The sequence below is a fragment of the Mycteria americana genome, chromosome 11, assembly GCF_035582795.1.
Source record: "Mycteria americana isolate JAX WOST 10 ecotype Jacksonville Zoo and Gardens chromosome 11, USCA_MyAme_1.0, whole genome shotgun sequence".
NCBI classification, from domain to species: domain Eukaryota; kingdom Metazoa; phylum Chordata; class Aves; order Ciconiiformes; family Ciconiidae; genus Mycteria; species Mycteria americana.
In genome coordinates, this window is record NC_134375.1 from 2,465,079 (window position 1) to 2,485,763 (window position 20,685).

The 20,685-nt window shown below is 40.6% G+C and overlaps 1 protein-coding gene across 3 annotated transcripts in view; it reads right to left on the minus strand.

Annotated features, from left to right (window-relative positions):
• The window catches only part of FBLN2 (fibulin 2), a 97,202-nt gene that overhangs the window by 8,427 nt on the left and 68,090 nt on the right, over positions 1 to 20,685 (minus strand). For 2 of the 3 annotated variants that reach the window (XM_075513719.1, XM_075513720.1), the window contains exons 5-14: positions 20,340 to 20,526; positions 18,709 to 18,915; positions 16,135 to 16,251; positions 15,581 to 15,682; positions 8,014 to 8,148; positions 5,698 to 5,835; positions 5,238 to 5,381; positions 1,420 to 1,548; positions 767 to 892; positions 2 to 118 (exon numbers count right to left, since the gene is read on the minus strand). In XM_075513719.1, coding sequence (XP_075369834.1) covers positions 2 to 118; positions 767 to 892; positions 1,420 to 1,548; positions 5,238 to 5,381; positions 5,698 to 5,835; positions 8,014 to 8,148; positions 15,581 to 15,682; positions 16,135 to 16,251; positions 18,709 to 18,915; positions 20,340 to 20,526 — 1,402 coding nt within the window. The remainder of the gene's footprint in view (position 1; positions 119 to 766; positions 893 to 1,419; positions 1,549 to 5,237; positions 5,382 to 5,697; positions 5,836 to 8,013; positions 8,149 to 15,580; positions 15,683 to 16,134; positions 16,252 to 18,708; positions 18,916 to 20,339; positions 20,527 to 20,685) is intronic. The other variant, XM_075513721.1, reaches the window with a different exon arrangement.

Consider the following 20,685-nt stretch of genomic DNA (forward strand, 5'->3'; position numbering starts at 1 on the left):
CCTTTACAAGAATGCCCATCTTCTGCTAGCTGGAAGCCTTGCCTGCAGTAACACTGATAGGAACCATAAACATTGGCACACTCCTGGCTGCAGGGACTAGTATCGCATTCGTTCACATCTGTATCCAAAAACAAACCCACAGACATTGCCACAAGGGTTCAGAACAGTATCTTCCACCATTTCTTGCCTCTGAGAACAGCTACCAGATCCTCCTGGTCAGAGTGAATAAGGATGGACTCATTTGTCCCAAGAAGATGTTTCTGCTCCCTAGGCAGAATGCCAAGAAGCGTGAGGATGTCTGTTGCACCTGAATTTCATTTCTATATATGCCAATGAAAACACGTTCACATGCAAACACATGTTTCAGACCTGATATGTTACGGTTGGTTAAAAGTATGTAACCATTTCCTTAAAAAAATCATGGAGAACTTAAAAAATTTCCATTCAGTTCAAAATCAATTTTTTCAAGTTTTGTCACTACCAAGTTACATCTTCATTAAAATTTGAATGAAAAGTCCCTTATTCTAACTTTGTTATGTTCTCCTTTTCTCTCATCTGGAAGGAAAGGAAAAAGTATGTGAGGGAAAGGAAGAAAGAGGAGAAACTTTTCAGCTCTCATCTGACAGTTTAAGTGTTCAACTGAATATCTGCAAATTTAGCACACATAAATCATGGGTTTACTATATTTATATTTCACCTCAACTCCTTCTCTAACGTCCCTTAATTCACACTGCAATTTCTTCTTCATGGAAAAAATGTCTGGTACCTTCACAGTGCTTCCCATCATAAGACAAGCGGAAACCAGAAGAACAAGTGCAGTGGTAGGACCCAGGGGTGTTCTCACACGTGTGCTGACACAGGCGTCCAGGGTAATTCCAGCACTCGTTTATATCTGCCAGCATAACAAGCAAATATACAATCAACTTAGAAACAAAAGCATCAAACAAGATGCAGGAGGATATTTTAAAAAGTGCCAGAGACTGATTTGCAGAGCATGAAATGCTGCAACCTCAGGTTTTATGCTGTCTGACTTTGTGCTCTAATTGGTGGACAGTAGCAATAAAATACAAAATGCTGTATCATAGTCTCTTATGAAGAAAGTTGTGAAATCTTCAGAAAGAGAAATTTCTACAGCAGCAGAAGCGTAGCTCATAGGAAAGTACTTTGAAGATGACTTTAACTGATAACCTGCAGCTAAACCAAACCAAGGGCACCTGGTCTGAAATCGCGGTGCAGAGTGGCAGAGCTCTAAATGGCCGGTCGCATTGAACGACGGGGCTGCTTTGGAGGTGATTCCATTATCTTTTGAGGCACCGCATTGCAGAACTAATAACTGCACACTACAATGGTGCTAAATACTGCCTTGAGGACCAAGGCTCAATCAATCAGTCGTTTCATCTCATCTTGCGCCTTACATACCAATGCAGCTTCTGCTGAATGCATCGTACTGATATCCCATCTTGCAGTCGCAGCGATAAGCCCCAGGAAGATTATGACAAATCTGCCCATCGCCACAACGGTGTACACCAGTTTGACACTCATCCACATCTGCAGAACCAGAGAAAGCAATTAGTTTAAATATAGTTTGCTGAAAAATCAATGTTTACGAAGAGGAAAAAATAAAATTAAATAACAGGAATAGAAACTGTTAGGGTTGTCCCCCGGACAGAACAAAGAATATCAGCTTTTCCCACTGTGCTCTCCTCAGAGTCAGCTTTACATATCTCTAAGTCAGATTTTTGAAAAGCAATATATTATCTTAAAAGTGAAAATGGTAACTGCAACTGCAATGGAGCTTTCCCAGCATATTCTGCATTTCAATGTAAACACATTTTGATTCTGATCAAACCGTGACATTTAAACACCCTATTCTGATGTTCTGCCATTACATGACTCACGGCAAGCCATTTAAAGCAAAACAAGAACTAGCCAGAAATTCTGCTCATCCCTTCAATTAAAGCAATTGCTATTTTCATCTCCAATTGCCCTTTCAATCTTCCTTCTGCTGTCTACCTTTTGCTCTTCCCAATGTTGATCTTTTTTCTTTTCTCAATCAACTCACATTTTGATATTCCTCGTGGCCTCTCATCCAAAATCCAATACCAACAAATTAGTTGCTTCTCCACTCACATGCATCACTTCCAGTCTCATTTTTAAAATCCTCAGATGAAGATGAGAGTTTTCAATACACGCTGATTTACACGATTTGCAACATGACTAAATAGCTCATCAGTATCTAACAAATCCCTGCTACCATCTGTGACAAGAAGCATCAAAAAGTCTGATTAACCCTCAGAAACTTGTATTTCTTTAAGTATTCTGAGTTCTGCCATTTCCTAAGCCATCAGATCCTGCTTCCTTCCTGTTATTCACATCTTCCAACTACTTTTACAACCCAAATCCCTGTTCCTGTAATATTAATTAGGATTGTAGTCTAAGGCTGGAGGTTCTCCCATACTGCCCTATTTGAAGTCATAAATTTGAGCACTATTTCATTTCAAAGGGTTCCTGGGCAGTTCTCCGTCAAACAACGGCCTTGGAGAGTGCTCCGGAAAGCGGTCACTTGCTGAGAAAACGACAGGGAAGTGAGAGCAAGTTACTTATCACAGAAACTTGGATTTGGAAAAGTGGAGATTATATCAACCCTGATGAGAGGCGCTAACAAACACTCTGTTCAATATTTCAGCAGATTCCCACCTACACAGTCCCTGCCGGCACCGGGGTTAGGGATGGCAGGGAATGCCACTGGCCCAGCAAGGAATTCCTGACAGGCTCATAGATTTCTGCTGAAACACTGTCTCCTCATTTACTTTTTAAGATCAGAGGTAGCATCAAAACAAGGACGTTTCTAATGCAGATACAAATTTGTAAAGTAGCAGTTTTATTTGTAATGAATTAATGTGTGCAACCATTTCATTAATTTGTTCAAAATTATATATTTCATTGTGTTCAGACTTTAATTAGTTCTAGGGCATTATACCATCAGAAGTGTGCTATATTTCACAACAGTTACAGTAGTTTTCCGTTAAATGTAAGAGGTAGTTTTTAATAACTCATTTACTAAATCAGAAAATACGAACATTTTCGAGATGAATCCTCTAAACAGAGAAGATGACCATACAGTTGTAGGTCTGCTGGAGAAACATGTGCAGATGATGTATTTACTACTATGAATAAATCTGAATCAGGAATCTGATTAGCTATTGTAATGCCTTAAAGAAACTAGTCTTTATCATAGAGAGGAGAAATTAGGACCATATGCTTTTCTTGTTTCTTCTGCATGCTCTCTGCCTACTTAAAGAAAGCCATACCAAAAAAATACCAAAAGATACAGACTGCAAACAGAGACAGAGTGCACACAGCAAAGACAGAGAAATCACCAGTTCACATTAATCATTTGTTTTCCCAAAATCAAACTAGAGAAGCTTCCTTATACCTGCTCCTTAAAAGCATTGTCAATCATGCAGAGACAAAGTCTCATCAGTAATTACAATGCATTGTGTTATCTCATCACGCTTTAAAGATATAAATGCTGTATGAATAATGGCAATTTCCTCCTCTGTCACACATTTACACACAGTGACTCTCTTTTAGGAAGAACCGGGGAAGAAAAGCTTCCCTGGTTCTTCCTAACTAGAAGAACTAGAAGAGTTCTTCCTATAAATCAGCAGTTTGAAATTTAGGAACATAATTTGCCCTAGCTGTTAGCAGGGCTTGAAAGCAAAGACTGTTAGCACTACAGCCAGGACTTCTGAGCTGCTCACTGATGGCTGCTGACTTGCGAAAAAAAAAAAGGCATTCATGGAGACGCTGGCACGGTGGTAACCCTAAAAACAATTTCAGGGTCACCACGCTTCAGGTGGTGCAAACGTACCTAGCCCCGTTGACTTCGCTGAAACAGGACTGATCGAAACCAGCTGAAGAACTGTGTCTTCAGAGCAACTGAGACAGACAGGACTTTTGGACTTCCCCTTTGAAACAACTGAAATATTTCAGGCTGCTATACAATAGGACAGCAAATGAGACTGCACTACTTTGCCCCGAATTTACAGAACACAAGCCCCTAGAGCTGCATGAGGAAGCTTTCTCAAGTTCCTCAGTTACACACATAAACTGTCCCCATCTTCTGCTACTTCCAAATCTTCCCCACCTTCTCACTGGCCAAGCATGGTCCGGACAGTCCTGGGGGTAAAATCATGAAGGGGGATAGGAGCATAATGAAGAGTGAAAAGGAGAGTGCAGAAATTTATGCGGAAATGGGGTCTATCTATATCACCATTTTTCGCTACAAGTTGCTAGTCATGACCAAATTAATAGCTGCCAACATGGCGTCCACCCACCTGTAGTATCACAAAGCATATTTTGTTTATTTTTCATCCTTCCTTTTATTCAAAGGGAACATAAATAGAAGTCATTAGGATATCATCACTAAGCAAAATGCTGATTTGTCATTTCTTTTTTTTTTTCCCCTGCTGTCACTTTATGATTTCCTACTTTGTGTAACACAGAACATGGGGAATTAAAGAACACATAGCCAGCCTTGCCTTGGGCACCAAGGACCAAGCTTTCAACTCCTCGTGCCTAGCGTGCTCGTTTGCAGAACAAATGCTAATAAGAGATGAAATCTGCTATTCTGAGTCAGTAACTCCATAAACACACTGGAACAAATACAAATCAGTATCAATCTGCATGCCAGCCTATATGAATATTTTAACATTCTTTTCACAAAGAAAGTAAGACTTTGCCCTAAACATACACGCAACTGTATGTACATGGAGAACACCATTCATCATAGCGCTACGAAGAACATCCACTTAGTACTACTCTCGTGAGTCCGCAGACTCAGTGTTTCTCATTTGCTGCATCCCATGGTTTCAGATCATATCACTTATAGTGAGATACTGGAAACAATAGCAAAGGATCATGGTTTTGACTGACAGCATGAGTTTAAAAAGTAACTAAATCACATTCACTCCGGAACGGAAGCCAGTAAATCCCATATGCGGTCAAAAACAATGTCACCAAGAGGAACTCCATGCAGCAGGGAGGCATCAGTGCAGCACCCTGTAGTGCAAACAAATCACTGAGCTGCTTGGACAGCAAATGCATACAGCAAATTCCCATTCCTCAAATACATTTAGGAATCTGGAGGTAACTCAAAACCTCTTTTTAGAACTGAAATTTACTTTTTCCTCTGCGAGGGCACCTGAGCAGACACTGACAGAGTCTGACCTTACCAATGCATCGGGTTCCCTCCTCATTGGAGTGGTAGCCTCTGCTGCATGTCAGCATGTTCCTTTGGCAGGTGTAAGACCCAACAGTATTGATGCAGTTGAATCCTGGTTTGCATGGCTCAGGGAGAGATGTGCATTCATTAATATCTGGTGAAGAAAATGAATTAGAATAGCGAGAGAAGCTATTTAACCTCTCTGGTCTGTTTTCTTACAGCTGTCACTTCTTTTCCTTCATTTCAATTATTTGTGCTACAAAGATAAGGCTGATGAAGGTCTGCGGTGCTAACACTTTCAAATTCAATATGCAAGCATGCATATCTTTCAAAGGACAGCAATGTTTAAATCCAATTCACAGCAGGATTTGGTATATGTGGTCAACATACACCCCTTGGACAGGCTAAAAGGAACAGGAGTTGGCCAGTGCTGATGCACGCATAGCTAACATATTGCTGGTCACACTTACCAACACAGTTTCCCTCAGGGTCTTGTAAAAATCCATCCATGCAGCGTTGCTTTGACTCACAGTAGAATGATCCTTCTGTATTCTGACAAACGAAGTTTACTTTACAACTATGAGTTCCTCTCTCGCATTCATCAATATCTGTTAATTAGATCAAATTGCGACTAGTTAACGTGTAAATTTCAGCAGTCTTCATGACTAGTTAACGTCTCAGAAAGGAAGTTAGGAAGCATTATTTAAACCAGACACCCAACACTGCCTATGGGAAATCTGAGGTTTAGGTCTGTTTGCTCCTGGACATCCACTTCAGCATAGGCTTCAGAATTCGTTAGGTGCTGCAGCAAATTTGATTCAGGTCCCTCCTGCCTTGTTCACAGCATCTCTTGTAAACCATGAATACTGAAACATCTGCAGTTTTAAAATCCTAAAGACCCAAATTAAAACTAGGAATAAGGTACACATAATAAAATGTGTACCACACTTTCAAAAGCAAAATAGTCTCTTATTCCTTATATACCTCAGGAATTCTAGGCAGAAACCTACCTCCACTGAATTTGATACTAATAGGGCACCTCATTTGAACAGGGCTGGGATTTCACTGTGTACACAGACATGTGTGTGTGTATATATATATGTACTTATGTACACAGAACAAAAATTACCCAACTCTGAAACCTATTCTGAAAAAAATGTGAATGAGACGTAGTAATATTAGTAACATATTTTGCTTTTTTTTCTTACTCTGCAGCCAGAGCTCAACACAACTTTCTCATTTCTTATTATGTATATGAAATTATTTCTCAAATTATGTTCACCAACTTAATGCTTGCTTTCTAGGCACACTGAAAACACTTCCTGCAAGTTTCAAACTTATACATTTATACCAAACTGATCTGTGTTGAGTAACTGCAAGGATCAGCTGGTATCGTGGCATTGCTTCCATTTTCCAGTTGAAGAAACCCCACCTAGGAACAGACTTCAGCTATAAATACATTCGAAATTCAGTTCCTGTGAATATTTTCAGATGCTGCTTTAACATACGCTGGCTCCTGAGAACACTCCCTATGATGAACATCTTCACTAGAAGATAAAGACAAACGGAGGAAAGTCCACAATTGAGGAGTCCCCACTCCTCCAGGCAGACAAGGGAAGAAGTGCTGGCACTTCTCTTTCTATTCTAGCTCCTCAGTTCAATGTTGAGCTCATGAGGGAGCATCACCAGTCTCCCAGAAGGTACTATATTAATAAGTCTTCCTACCATATTTATAGATTAAGACAAAGAAAAACATGGAATTGAGTAGTTCATAAACCTCTGCAAATTCAATAGTTACCTGTAGGCAATTTTACACAGAGTAGTTCTGAAATTTTAGTCTTTCTTTTAAGTCATTAATTTAAAGGCTACTTTAAAACAATTTGTAGATTTTATAATCTGTTATAATCAAACTTTAAGACTAGAAAGCAATTTAGATTAGCAATAAATGTTAGAAACGCTATAGAATCAGACAACAGAACAAGACATTCACAAACAGCCTCTTCAAGTAAACCACGGCTTACTTAAAACAGCTGTATATAAAGCGAGATTTCTGATAATTTCTATTTTATAACCTTATGTTATATGTGAAGAGCTAAGTTCTTTCCTCAGGCATCTCTTACTCCAGCTGTCAGGAAACTCTTTGTGTAAAAAAATTAGGAGTAAATAACACTGACTTTTGCCCTGGAAGGCAGGGCACATATGTCTCTTGCATACTCCTGTGCTGCAGAACTTCTGCTACGCTATGACTACTGAGGTTAGCTTCTCCTTTAGACTTCTACATAGACCAAGAAGGGGGAGATGAAGAATAATTTCTTAACCCCGTGACCATTCCAAATGTAAATAAATGCAGACAGACCTCCTAAACACAGGAAGGACCAGACTGAGTCAGCCCCATGATCCATTCAGGCTGTGATTCAGTGTCCAACAGCAAACAGTATCAGCCCCTTCAGAGAAAAGCAGAGCTAGGCAGAGAAGCGTAATAGGAATTCCTCCCTCAGTGATTTCTCTCTCTAATTCATAGAGAGAGAATTAAACAAGGTAAACAAGGTAAATCCTAATTCATAAGGCTTCATCCATTTTCCAAATAATTTATAGTTATCGCTGGAAACTATTTCAAGTAAGTGAATGTACAGAAGGGGCCTATGAAGCCAAACGTTTCCATAATGATCAGCCTTTTTTAGTTACAAGCCTGATACCACAGACCAGCAACAATAAAATGCTTTGCAATCCCTTTCCTCTCCTTTTTGGTAACAGCAATTGCATCAGCTGAAAAACACTTGTCTTACCAACACATTCTCCATCCTTAAGTTCATAACCTGGCTGACAGCTCAGTTCCTGGAGACATTTGAATGATCCCATCGTGTTGACGCAGTGCTCTCTCCGCTGGCAGGTGTGCGTATCTGTTACGCATTCATTAATGTCTACAAGAAAAAGTTAAACAATTCAGTGCCTCACATTTATCAAGTGATCTGCCTCTTCCTGCTCTTTTGGAAGGAGTCAAAAGCTCAAGTGAAACCATTTCTTCCAAAAGATAGTCAATACAGACTTTGCTACAGTGCTCTGATGAGAGATTTCTTATTCCAGGACCTTTTGTTAACACAGAGTAACTCAAGAGACGCAAATCACAGGGAGATTTCCTTCTCCTGCCCTCTTCCCACATGTGCAGTGGATGGTGCAGGCATTGAGGACAAGGGATGGACAGAACCGATTACATGCAGGGTGGGCAGAGGACTGATAATCAGCTTCTGGTTTACTGGATAGAAACCTCCTGGACAACTGAATGAGAAAGTGATTAATGCTTACTGCTCACTGCCAGGTTTTTATAGCTCAGGCTATTTATCAGTCCTGCTGCTTCATGCCAGGCAGACAGGAGCTGCTGGTGTGGAACTGCTGCAAGAGATAGGTACTGAAACTGCCTGCCTCATGGATGTGGAGTCACGTAACGTACTTACTTCCTAAGGAATGCGTCATTAGAACTGGATAGACAAGAAAATACGGAGAGAGGAATCCTGAAGGCTCAATCAAGTTTGTAAATTGGTATTTAAATCTTTAAAGAGATCTGATTTCCGCAGGTGGAGTAGTAGAAAAGTTCTTTTAAAAAAAATCCCTTAAATACAAGATTGTGGAACGTAGGACAATTTGGAAAGGAATATGCCGCACCTTTAAAAAGATACGTTTTGATAGGCTTGGATTAAATAATCTCAAATTCGGGTTTTGCTTATTTCAATAATGAAAGCTAGGAATAGCATGATGAGCAAACACTTAGAAGCAACAAAAAGGGGTAGAGACTGGGAAGAGAAACTTTCTTGCCATTTTCCACAAAATCTTACACGTTCACAGTTCTATATAAAACTAATAAGTAAAACTAAAAGCGAAATGTGACCATAACCATTACGAATCATCCGGTTTCTCTGCGCATGAAGCTGTTTTCGTACTATACAATAAAGCAAGTATTGTTTAAATCAGATTTTCATTTTGGCTGTAGAACCTCATTCTCAGATAAGTACAACATCAGATATATTACTTCCCCTTGTGGAGCATGAAAACAGGAAAAGCCATTTTAAAAGCTTTTTGTCAGAAAATGTGTCAGCTTGTTTTCTACCACATAGATGAAGAGGAGCACCAAGAAATTTCAGTTCCTGCTGAAGACAGCTAACTGGTGATGTGCACTGAGTTCTGCAAGCCCAGTACGCTAGCTTGGTGCCATTTCACTTCTCATTTATGTGTGTTTTATTTTTGTTTGCCGTTGCTATTCTTCACATGCTGTGTACTTGCTTTCCAAAGCCAGCTGATTAATCCACAGCAAGGTCGCTACCATCAGCTAGATCTCTTTCTGCCTGTCCCACACGATGTTTGAGTACTTCCACTGAGTGGCAGGTACTTGCCTACCCCAAAGTTTTTACAGGGTTATGTCCTCCTAATGCTTGGACAGTTTCCCAGTTGCTACACATCAGAATGAAGAGTAAGCAGCAATAGTCTCGTAAGTGGTCTTGGGGAAAACAAAAAAACACACCCAAAACTGAAAAAAAAACCCTCACATGCTGGGAGAAGAGTATGAGCTGCTGTGGTAGATCTCTCCCACCTAACTAGACTTAGTTCTTAAATAAATTTGAGGTTTTTTTTTTAAATTTTAGAGAAAAATGGCTATGGATAGCCACTTAACAGCATCCAAACCAGTGCAAGACTTTCTACTGGCTATACAACAGACCTGAGATTATCTTTTGTTGCAAACCAGAAGGCAAAAAGCCTTCTCAGATAAAGACACTGTCAGCACTGCATCATATGAACTTAAGTCCGTTCAGTCAAAAGAGCCACTAGGAGGAAAGCATGTTCGTCTGAAATACTACCCGAATAAGGTAGGAAGTATTCCACCTGATTAGCAGGTGTAAACAGGTAAAAAGAAGGTTAAGATTTCACAGAGAAAAAAAGATCTAATATAATTTCATGTTTTGTCTATATTTTTTGATTCAATTTTCAAATTTCCGAGTACTTGAGAAAATAAGTAGAACTGGCCAGAACGCATTTGAGGAAATTAAAATTATGGAAACTGGAAGATTACATGCAGAATTTTTGCTTTCAATGAAAGTTTTGTGCACAAGTGATACACTGATGATCTCTACAGCCTAAGGATTGTGACCTGGGCTGAGATGCAAGGCTTAAACCATGAGCCATGCAGTGTGCAAAGCTCTGCTCTGTCCTATCCAATGTTAGGGCATGAATCTCCATCTCTGATACCAGGCCAGTTGCCAGCCCGCCAAAGTTCCCTTTTCATTTTATTAAACAGACTTGCCCTTTTTTGTTCATTTTTCTAAACTAATTCCTAAATGGTCAGGCCACAAAATGAGATCTCAGAAGCCCTGCAGCACCTTTCTCATGAGTTCCCATCTGTCCATGTCGTTGCTCTCACTACCAATGCCTATTGCAAAACCGCGTCCCTTAGTATGAACGTGAGGGTGGGAAAAGGCATCTTTGGGAATATGGTCCCAGTTTGTGCTGGGGCAGCACACGAGCTCCTGCGCTAGCTCTGTTCAGCCCCGGCTGTACCTACTATTATTTTGCTCTACCGTTATGGCACGAGATAGAGGGGACTGAGGACTGAATACATTTTTATAAAACAGAACGAGCTCTCTCTCTCCTTTTTTTGTCCCTGTTGATCACCCATGAAATCAAGAGCGCCCATAACTTGTCTCTCTTCAATACTGGAAACCAACTCAACAAGTCAGTGAGATGCTTGAGAGAGCACTAGGAAAAATATGATTCATGTTTTCAGTTTGAAACAAAGTTAATTCCCAACATTGGACCAGCTGTAGTCTTCATCGGACACAATTAAGACTGTGAGGTAGGGCAAGATTATATTTATAAAAAAACAGGAATAAGAGGAAAAATAATTCAGTAATATATTAAAAACAAGTCACACTAATTAAAAAAAAGTTAATTTTTGAGAAATCTACTAGGTCTATGTGTGTGGCAACAGCATTCCTCACTTTATATCAGTAAAAACCAGAATGAAATGTAATTGTGTAATATCTCATTTTTTCCCTGGAATTGTTGTTGAAAACAGCAACATATACATGATCCCTGAGCATATCTGTTGCATCTAAGAAGCTGACTTTTTTGCAAAGGAATATCAACATTTACCTAGTGCTACTTTTTTCAATACGTACTTCGACATTAAAAATTAATTTTTATGCACATTTTTATAAAAATGTGAAATGCAGGCTTTTTTTTGACCCGCATGTGTAGTTTCTCATGATTTTTTTTCTCTTCAAATTACTTCAGCTCTATTTGTTTTATGGAATACATCTGTTTAATTTAGACCCGTTGTTACTTTGCAACCACCCATCCTGTGCTCACGCACAGTCCCTATGGTTCAGCAATAAAATTACTGCTCACTCTGGCAGGGGGGAAAATGTAGGTGGGAGTAGCAAAGAAAGTAGCAAAGTAGTCTCCCATCAGCGTGCACGTGGGTGGTGGTAATGACTTTGCCTGAAAGTCACCAGGAAAAGCAATCCACTTCAAAAACATCCAACCTGGCTCTTATCTCTGGAGAACGTGGAGCTTTCAAGCCTAAGGACATTTTAATATCTGTTCACAAAGTTACACAAAGCTGGTGTGTGCAAGCTATTTAAACAGCTGGTGACTCTTCATTGTGCACGGCTGGCTTTCAGGAATTCTGGATATCTGCTCTTGAATGCACCTGGAATTATAATCTTCCACAGTTTGGCTAAAGGAAATTCAACAGATAAAAGGTTATCAGCTGTTGTGTTGCTGTGCAAAGATTGTTCCTCCCGTCCCTAAAATATGCAAAGAGTAACATCATTAAAACAACAATAATTTGCAAACAAATTACCACAGCTTTCCTCATGGTGTTTGAGATAGCTCAAGATGGAGCACGAAAGCAGTTAAGCTGGAAAAGGATACCTTAGGTGAAGATGGCTGCAATGAGGCAGCTGAATAACGCAGAAACCACAGTATGCTTGTGGCTTTCCCTTTGACTAGAAAAGCAGGAGAAATGTTAAATATGGCAAATGCTCTCCAGGCACCACACACAGAGCAGAGCTGTATACGAGTAGGGAGAACACAGGGTCTATCTACCCAAAAAGAAAGAGAAACTTCAAAGTTTTCTAGACTATTTACAAGGATACCTGTAAAAACCTGACTTGTATTAGAGAAATACAGAGGTTTGTTATTTAGTGAGGGAGAAGAGGATCTTTTAGCTTTACAAATGAGAGCTGTATCTTTCATTTTATTAGCGATGCCTGAGGTTTATCTTCTATCAGTCACAATAAAACTCTGTTATAATGTCATGAGTAGAGGACAGGAGAAAAAGAAAGTGAATAAAAGGAAGCGCTTGGCATCTTCTATAGCACCTTCTGCCAAAGTTGCTGACAAACATGCATTAATTTAGTTTCAAAACGCTCCTGGGAGATGTAGAAAAGGACAGGTATATCCTTACTGCATAGTCCAGGAAAAACATCAGGGGATTAAATGGCAAGATTTTCAGAAGCAGAAAGCAAGGTGAGGCAGTTCCCTCAGCTGGTCGCTTACCAGACCTTATATTCAGAAGCGTGGTACATGCAGCAGGCTCTGTGAAAGCCATGAAATGCACCATGCAGACTGTGGCCAACTGCAAATACCATCTTCCATCTCACAGTCTGGTATTTCCTCTGTAAAGGCATCCTTCCTTCCAGTGGTGTTCTCTCAGCCATTTAAACTAAACTAAATAATTTCATTAGTTTTCCATACTTACCATTATCTCTGATTTCAAAATAAATAATAATAATTTAAAAAATTCCAATTTTGACAATTTAAGGAAAACCCAGAAGCTAGTAAATCACAGTTCTGCTCTAAACTATGACACTGTATAAACTTTCCTGCTCATGCCCTCATGCCATATGATGCTCATTAATAAGATGAGATCACAGAGCTTTTAAAAGATAGGAACAAAACCAAAGCTGTGATGGTCAGGAAAACAACGTTATAAATGTAGGGGGAAGGACAGGGGTGGAAGAAGGCAAATGTATTCACACATGACATTATAGTCACAGGCACTACTGCTTTCGTTTATGACCAGAGGTCTCCAGGTGCTCCGGTTTTCCAGGTCTTACCACACAACACTGCTGCAGCTCAGATGCCTCCTAAACCAGCCTCTAGAAAAGTACCCCAAACAGAAACTATTCCATAAGCTCAGGCCTTGGCTTTTTGGAGCAAATTAAATCCTCATAAATACACTTGTAAAAATAGATTGGTTTCTTATATGAACTTAAATAGCAGGGATGATACAGCAGAATTATGATGCATCTTTGACTTTTACACAAAGAAATTTGTGCCAGAATCAACAAAGGACTAATCTGAATTTTAAAATTCCATCACTTTGGAATGGATCTTTTCCACTGCCCAGACTTATGCAGATTTCTTGAGCTGTATTTATGAAGTTTTGTTGTTTCATGAGGTCTGGGGATTTGGCAGTATTGACACTGTCCAGAGAGATCAACTGCTATGTTTTCTTAGTCCAGTTTAATAGTCATCAGTACTGCTGTGGTCATCAAACCTATGAACTTTTATGACTTTTGAGCAAAGTTATATGTATCCTGAGAATGTATTGCTAGGGAAAAAGCCAAATAGCATACAACTCATGATGTTAAGTGGCTGAGCAAATGGTGCACATGTGTTTTTACTAACTCATATTGAAATGTCATATGCAAAGATAGCCAGAGAGCCTTTTAGCACAAATGGTTTAAACGCATTGCAGAGCATGAAGAATTATGATGCTGTGGTGAATGGCTTATACCTATCATCTTACCAACACATTTTCTATGCCTGTTGAGTATAAAGCCCTCTGCACAGATCACTCTGTGGTTGACACAGTAGAATGATCCCAATGTGTTCACACATAATTGTCCTCTGGAACAAGCGTGAGCACCTGTGAGGCACTCATCCAAATCTATATGAACATGTTGCAGCCAAAAGGGAAAAACAGAATTCTATTAGAAAAAATTCTGAAATGAAACAACACTTCTTTCACGCTGGAGATCTCTAAATGAAGTGCATTGGAGCTACCACATCAGCACCATGCTATAATATATACAGTGTTACACTGAAAATAGGGCTGGAATAAACCCTGGGAGATCATCTAGTCCTTGCTCGCACCCGTACACTTTTGTCATTCCAGAAAGAGCCATTCTTAAAAACAGGCAGTCACACAGACGCAACGCACACTCTTTGCAGGAAACCTGTTCCAGTGCACCACCACCCTTACCATCAAATACTTACTTTAATATAGATTATAAATGTCCCTTGCTACAATTTAAACTCACTACTTCCACTGACATTTCTGAATGTTTTCACCTCCTGTAGGAAAACGATTGCCTTGAAATGCCCCCTTTGATTCTGCCATTAATCAATCAAATTAGATTCCACCACACTCGCGTAAGCAATCCACAGTGAGTATTTTATCTGGTGATATTAAATTCCCATTTTCTTCACAGACTATCTGGAATTTCATGAAAATGATTTGTTATTCAATAAGACCAGAGATTAAGAGGGATGTGCATCACCTGTGAGCAACTCTGAGCATCAGAAGCTTCTACTTGCATTTCACTGCTGGCTGTTATTGCTCCCATACTTATAGATTTATAATTAAGGTATGTCACAGGACATTGCTTCCGACCCCCAAATCTTTCCTGGGTAAACATATCCTTTGTCACTACCCAAACATGTCCATTTAAAATTTATATAACGTGAACGATCATGACGCAGCTTTGGAATTCACTGTTCATCATTGTGCAGCCCTGAGGTTCAGTGTCCAGGGAAACACAGGGAGCTGGACCAGCTCACAACGGCACGTTCTTTGTAGCAGTGAAGCCTCATTCAACCCAGGTTCTCAAGGCAAGCAGAAATAAAAGCAAACAAAACAGGTGACATGGCAGAGCTGTAGCTCTGAGGAGGTCCTCAGGACAGCAAACATGCCCACGTCCTGCTAGCTGCTCCCATTCTCAGGAAGAAAAGCTGTGTGTCCATAGCTGTGTAGACAGACCCTGGGGAGGAACAGTAGTGGGAAGAGAAATGAAGAAGGCTAAAAAAAAGCCTGGAATGTCTGAGGAAAAGAGCACAAATCCAGGCTTGCCTTCACCTGAAGTCCCCAGGTAACAGGCACACTGGATAGATGCGTTTCAGGCGTTATCTGTGAAGCAGATCTGGCATTTCATCTGCCACATGGCCTCTGTACTGCCACTTGCAATTCACAATACTGAAAATAAGGAACCCTTAGAGAAACACCTAGAGGTATGAGATCAATGAGATCTATATAAAAGTGTTTTAACCACGTCTCTGTGGTGAACCTGAACCACTTACCTTCACAAGAAATCCCATCAGCCATGATAGTATATCCAGACAAACAAGAGCACACAACATTTCCTTCCACAATATTGCAGATGTGCTTGCAGGGGCCATTATCTATACAAAGCAAAATTGCAAAATACATTAGCATTCACAACGCAGATCAGCTGAAGTTACAAACCTCCAGGTCATCCAAATATAATCCCAGTTTAGGCAATGGGGAAAGCAGTTTGTAAACAATCTGTCCCAACAGCCCTAATCACTACTTACAACCCTCCTATTACACAGAAACACACCTCTGCCACTCCTACCTGTATTGTTCACATTACGCTGCACAGCTGCACTGCTTACCTTAAACTAAATAGCAGCTGTGTAATAACCCTGAAATCAGAGTATAGCCTCAAATTACTTCCTCAGGTTTCCCCTGACAATTCCTCAGCCTTATGCCAAAGGTAACAAATTAAGGATGTGCACTGAAATCAGATTGGTGAAGGGACGTGTGGAATTTTATTCATGCTCTCTAAACATTCCTCACTTGTCTGCATCTGCGGTTTATGCCTCCAACATACCTTTACACTTATCCTGTTCTTCTTGTAAGGACATGATGAGAAGAGGCTGAGAAAGAGAGGCTGCTGGAGGGACGGTGGCTTCTGCTTCCAGCCTTGTCGCCTGTCCTCTGTCAGGATCTGTAAGGCAAGGGAGGCAGAGATGGATCAGGGACAGCATCATCTCCACCAGGCGCCCCATGGCAAGGGCCCCGGTCCCATTCATCCCACTCCATCATGGTTTGTAGGAGGGAACATTTTGTGCACGGAGGTGAACAGTCAGTTTTGGAAGCTGCCATCTGTTTGATATGAACAACTGTCCAACAGCACGCACACACAGAGTGCTGCACGCTAATGGAGACGCTCACAAGCCTCATGGATACAGATCAGGCAGCTTGGCTTAAAATAACTTCTGTAGAGTAAAATATTGCAACACCTAATGAATCAAACAGAAAGTGTTAATTTTATTCTTTAAAATGCTGCTATATTGTAAAGACAGTGGCTGTCTTTCATTTGGTGCATGATGAAAAAAAAGCAGAACCCAAAACAAGTCTTTAAACTTATTCTGTACATCCTATTTCAACATAGATGAAAAGCAGACGCTCACCTTTACAAGCACAGGATACTCTGGAATGACTTTTACACAGCCAAGTGGAAAACATGACAGCTGCTATCTGTCATTAAGATTTTCAACAAACAGTAATGTTAAAGGTATCAGGATAGTTTAAAAAAAAAAAAAAAGCTCTGTTACATCAATAAGAGTAATCCAGTTTATCAATACCATCAAAACAGAAGCCTAAATCCGTAAGGCCAAATTCTTCCTTAAGAGGGATGTGTCCTGTTCCTATTGGTTCGAGTTCAAGTGTCACCTGGAGCAAAGTGTGAGCCACCAAACAATGATGACATTAAATGACAAACTGTGACTGCAGTACAGGTTTGGGGTATGGGAAGAGCAATTTCATTAAAAAAAAAAAAAAAAAAGAAATCACAGACATACAATGGGCTATGACACAGAGGCAAATACAAGACACCTGCTTGTAGCATATCCTGAATGGTTTCCCCAGAAAGAGAGCAGAGAAGCGAGAAGCAGCTTTTGAAGTTCCATCTATGTATGCTTTCTCCTTGCAGAGCCACTGCAAGAACATCACTTCTTCGAAGCCTCGTGAAAAAGCATGACACGTTTTAAAAAACAAAAGTTAAATACAAAAACATTCACAGTCCAGCAAAGAGCAGGAAATGTACTGGGACAGGTACAAATACAAAAGCATTATATCTCATCACAGGAGTAAAAATTACCAACAGTTTGAGCTTTAAAACCGTCTGGCGTGGGTCTCCATGCGCAGACCACATGACAGAGATGCGCACCTACACAGAGGAAAAATGAGAAATAAAAGGGCACCGCACCACATCGCCAGGTAGAGCACATACGGTTTAGCCAAGCGTAGCAAGTGAGGTGCCCTGCCCTGCCCTGCCATCTCCCCTCAGTGACAGCAGCAGCCGCCCTTCCTCGCCTCACTCTTCCCATGTGTCTCAGATGTCTCACTCGCAGTCCCCTACCCTCATCACAGTCCTCTGCCTCAACTGAGCTCTGTAAATCCCTCTACACCTCTTGGCACAGCCACAAGCACTGCGGTCTTGCAGATCTGCCAAGAATACTGACTACCCAGATACAAGATGTATTAACCCAAATCTGCACTTCAACGGAGTTAGTAATGGAAGGAGCACAGCAAAGCAAAACAAAAACACACATATGCTCCAGGTGAGCGATCAAGCCAAATTTTGCAGTGCCAAAATAAGAACCATTTTCTTTACCTCTTTTGGATTAGGCTCCTGCCCTGAATTTTAATATAAACAACAGAGCAGACAGCTGCCGCAGAAACACTGTCAAACACATTATTGATGTAAGCACTGTAACATCATATTGAGAAGAATGACATAATGGATGCTCATTGTTTGGCTTGGGCAGAAAGTATTTGAAGTCTAAGGAATTTTGTCATTGGATGGCAACACTTGTTTTGCTTGTTAAATAAATGAAAGCACTTGTAACTAATATAAGGTTTCAACTTTTCAGGTTATCTGATTTGAAATCTTGCCATTGGAGAACTCCAGACATCAAAACAATTACACCACAATAGACTGTCTTTTCAAGACTTTTACCACACTAGATATATTTACATTTTGTATCCCTGAAAGATGTTAATAATTTTAGATAAAAATCAAAGTTCAGGAAGCAATGCTGTCTGTCTGAACTGAGTAAAGTTTATCTAAAGGAAAGCTAACTGTGAAATACAAGATTGCTCTAAGAAGAAAAGGTATTTCATTAACAATCTTTACAAATTCTCTTCTGAAAATTGAAAACAGTCTTCATTTGAACATATTAAATACCACCCTGATCTCATGCCACCGATACACAAAAATGAGGCATCATTAAGTTTCCTAAATGGTTGTTTTTAGGTTGTTTCCACAGAAAATGTCCATGCATCGGTACCCATAAAAAAACTCACAGAAACTACAGAGAAACTAAAGAAAAGCTTGGTAGATCAATGCAGGTGGCACAAAGATGCCATCATTCATGGTTTTTCCTGCCCATTTTCTCACCTGGAGAGCAGCTGGTTCCATCATCTTGCAAAGTGAATTCTGGAAAACACGAACACTTGTAGGACCCCACAGTGTTTATACACAAATGCTGACAGAGTTCCCCACCATAGATAAGACATTCATCCAGGTCATCTCCAGGCAGGTTATTTGACAGTTCAGCTTCATTACTGATGGACAGAGCTTCATTGTGATCTTCCGTCTCTGAAACTACAACAGAACACTTGTGGGTTCTCTAACAGGTGTTTTGGCATTAGGACTGTAAAGTATGGAGCTTTTGCTCACACCAACTCCAGATACAGTCAAATCTACCCAAAACAGTTACTCCAAGGACAAGAGCAAATGAACGCACCCTGAAGATAAGGCCATTGTGCTGAAGGTCCACTACCTCCTTCCGTAAGGCTGGAGGGACAGATGTTTTACAGGAGCCGCTGACATAAAAGGTGACCCTTGTGACCAAGCTCACCTTTCATGCTGAGTACTAACGCCATTGCTATCGTTATTTGAACTAAGGTATCACACTGAAGCCCCATCTGAAATTGGCCCCACTGAAGAACCACACTGAATTTCTCATTTCAGGAGAAAAAGTTATCCAGTTGGTTTGGAAACTCTTTTTAACGCCACTATTAATTTATTGGCTACTTCTGTACCTAGCATTACAAACATTCTGTGACCCGCTTACTAGTGACATGGCTATCCTACCTACTGCTTTTAAACACTGGCAAAAGCACTGCCCTTTGCATTTCCTGGCCAAGTTTGACAAGACTTTCTGCAATACTAAAATTAATTCTTCAGCAAGTTTCTCTGTCAGCTTTTCTTAAACACATACATGCAAACTTCCTTGCTCGGTGAGGTCTCAGCTAGGTCGGAATAAACCCTTACATTTGTTGGTGAGAGAAAATACACGTTTAGTTCATGAGAAGAGAATGGACAAAACCAGAACCCTAGCATATGCAGGAGGTTACCACGCAGCTCATGCATGACAGGTGGCTACATGCTGGAAGGAGCGTGACCTCGGGCTAAGGGCGGAAGCATAGCTGTCCAAGCTCCAGATTTGTCATGCTCCCTTTGTCATGTCTCTTTGGCTGCAGGGATTTGACTTAGCTCTTCAGCGTCACTATGTTCATACGTTGAAAGAGTAAAAACAAACTTGCAGCGCTCTGGGGCTTCTCCAGAGTGTGCCGTGAGAAAGCTGCTGTGATGTTCAGCAGTACAATGGGAAATCTATTCCCAGGATGCTTCATTGGTATCATAATCCAGGGGACTACTTTGTCTGGAAAAACTCATAATTTGCTTTATGCAGAATCTTTCAGGATTGCTTCTGCTAAAAGACAAGACCAGCTTCACCTTTGCTCCTTACCAAGGGCTAGTGGCAGGTCTCTGTACCATGTGACTTGGGAGGGGAAAAAAACCCAAACCCCCAAACTACTAAAGAAGGCATGTTTTGAGGATCAGAAACACCTACATATTTTTTTCTTTTTCAAAACTGTTTTAAGAACAAGGGAGTCTATATTTGATCTGAGAGGGAAGGCAACTGTGCTCCTGTAGCATTAATCCTTCCAGCACCTCCCCATACAACTGGGTGAGACAGAGACCTTATCTGCAACGTCTTCAAATCAGAAATGGACGCTTACCTTTCTCAGGTGTCACTGTTGGCAAAGGTTCAGGATGCCTTTTTATTTCTGGATGGATGAAGTGATCTCCCCCTTCACAGCAGGACAGCATCACATGACTGCAAGGGTAGCCCAGATTTATGTTGGACTCACAGGTTTTCCCCTCACTCCTTAATCGCAGGCCCAGGTTACAGCAATCGCAGCATTGCTGCAAAAGGAGGAGACTATCAGTAACAAGGATTTAATACAGTCCGCTTCAGGGATGAGTCCGCACATGCACCTGGAACTGATCTGCACTTTCTTTAACAGTGGAGCACCTGGAAAAGCACTTAGGCTTTAGACAGTTGCGAACATCAAAGCTTTACTT